The 2,090-nt window shown below is 32.5% G+C and overlaps 2 protein-coding genes across 2 annotated transcripts in view; one reads left to right on the forward strand and one right to left on the reverse strand.

Annotated features, from left to right (window-relative positions):
- LOC119588230 overlaps positions 1-2,090 on the forward strand; it is a gene marked incomplete in the record, with an annotated part of 18,655 nt that overhangs the window by 3,683 nt on the left and 12,882 nt on the right. Inside the window, 4 exon segments of the mRNA XM_037936930.1 lie at positions 240-344; positions 694-736; positions 1,023-1,142; positions 1,729-1,851. Of these exon segments, the coding sequence (XP_037792858.1) occupies positions 240-344; positions 694-736; positions 1,023-1,142; positions 1,729-1,851 (391 nt within the window).
- LOC119587977 (venom phosphodiesterase-like) lies at positions 184-1,146 on the reverse strand. The gene is made up of 3 exons (XM_037936694.1): positions 988-1,146; positions 637-784; positions 184-542 (listed from the first exon to the last, which is right to left on the reverse strand). The coding sequence occupies exons 1-3, from the start codon at positions 1,119-1,121 to the stop codon at positions 315-317; spliced, it is 510 nt and encodes a 169-aa protein (XP_037792622.1). The 5' UTR covers positions 1,122-1,146; the 3' UTR covers positions 184-314.

A 2,090-nucleotide genomic window follows, 5' to 3' on the forward strand; every position in this document is an offset into this window, starting at 1 on the left:
CACAAATATTGAAGAAAAAATGAAAATAAACAGCTAAAAAAAAAAACTACTTTAAATGATTCTTTTTAATGTATGTGTAACCTAGGGTGGCTCGAAATCTTCAAAAATAGAAATATATATTATATTTCTTCTACAATCAGAGCTTCCACTATGATTATTTCATATCAGAAATTTTAAAATATTTTTTGTAAATCAAACTTATATCACAGCTTGATAATTTGCAGAGTCTATGTATTCAGGTATGTCTCTGCACAATCTTGGAAGGAGAATACACATTATCATATTAACCAAAATGCTTTCACACTTATTACATTTTACTCTGCAGTCACCTCTTCAACAGGAATGTGATCTGATTTGCCAATCCTGTTGTTCACTTTCCTTGTTGTAGCTCTTTCAGCAGGTAGATCCCATACAGCAGTTGGTTGAACTGTTTGGATTACTACTCTATCACGGATATAGACATTTCTGAAGAATCGCAAGCCTGTCAGTAGTTCTATGTCTTTCAGTGTTGTTAAGTGGTACTGCAAGTATTCCATATCACTCTGCAATGGCACAAAAGGGAAATATAGAAAAAATTCTTTTATGTAACTGAAAAATAATAACAGTATATACACACATAATGTCACATATACTCACCATGAAACAATTATCCTGGACGTCTGAGTTTGGAAAAACAAATGGTAATACATCCAGCTGCTCTACTGGACAATTTACAACTGGAGAACCATTACAAGAGGTAATCACTAAATAGTAATCACTTGGGACCAGTGGTTTCACTGTATTCCTGAAAAAAATATAGTATGGTTACCCCTTTTGGGGAGAAAAATATATCGCAGCTAAAAAACATTTTTTGTAAAGTGCTTAGAAAGACTCCTATCAGCATACATTGGAATTGAAATGTAATAATTAATAATTCATAATATTATGAAAAACATACACACCACTTTATATACTAAAACTTTAAAATACTTAATTTAAAATACTCACATAACATCTGTCATACTATCCTTTTTCCCATTAAGGTCATAATCAAAGACAGGACCAAGAACAACATTAATTCCTCCTTTATGTGCTGCCCACCACTGAATAGCTCCAATCATGGCTTTATAAGCGCCCTTCATGTACCGCCCTCTGGGACCCGGGTTAGATAGTGGGAAACCCTTTCTGCCCCGCGTTCCTGAGTTTAAAGTTCGGGAAAAAAAATAATTTAAAAATCAAATTTTGGCTCTTTTATGAAAGGAACCCAAATTAATCAATGAGTTATTCCCTAATAAAGTAATGTCAAGACTTGTATGTGGCGAGTACAAAATATCCCTTTACTTAAACCTCACCAGTCAAAGAGCCTATGCACAGTATAAAAAGTTAAAAAGTCTCACAGAGTTCAAAGTGACACACAGAATATATTAATCAAACTATTATATAGACCAATTTCATTTACAAAAACTAATCCGGGACTAATTGTTAACCCTTAGGACCACATTTTTTTCTTGGTCCCCGAAAAAATGTTTTGGTTTCGACTATAATGACCCCATAAAGGTCTCATCAATTTTTAAATTCCAACATGATAATTTATCATTTTTTGGTTCTTTTTTATTAATCATTCTTTTATCACTGTAATGTTGATAATAAATTTTGTCTTTATGATCACTTGTATTGAAAAAATGTAAAAAAAAAAGGCTGCCTTTCCCCTATGGCAGTGTTTAAATAGTGATGAGTTTGCGCCCTCAGCCCAAACCTATCATTTTCCCAGAGTGGGGAAGACGCAAATTGTCAGATCTTAAGAAGGGGTTCAAGTTTATTCTGCTTTTTAAAAAGCCAAGGATGCTCATAACTAACTACACCAAAGCAAACGTGATAATCTTCATATAATAACCATTTTTTATAACTTTTTTATATTCAAAAATCATTAAAAAAAATTTAAAAACATAAAAAACTGATATCAGTGAACAGACAAAATGCAGAAAGGGATCTGCTTGTACCACCCCATACAATATTTCACACAAACAAATAAAATTAGAAATTTAAAACCCCTTGTTTCACCCCAGATACACAAGGCTTTCTAACCTACTAACCTAATAACTACTTTACTG

This window comes from Penaeus monodon, chromosome 23 (genome assembly GCF_015228065.2).
Source record: "Penaeus monodon isolate SGIC_2016 chromosome 23, NSTDA_Pmon_1, whole genome shotgun sequence".
NCBI lineage: Eukaryota > Metazoa > Arthropoda > Malacostraca > Decapoda > Penaeidae > Penaeus > Penaeus monodon.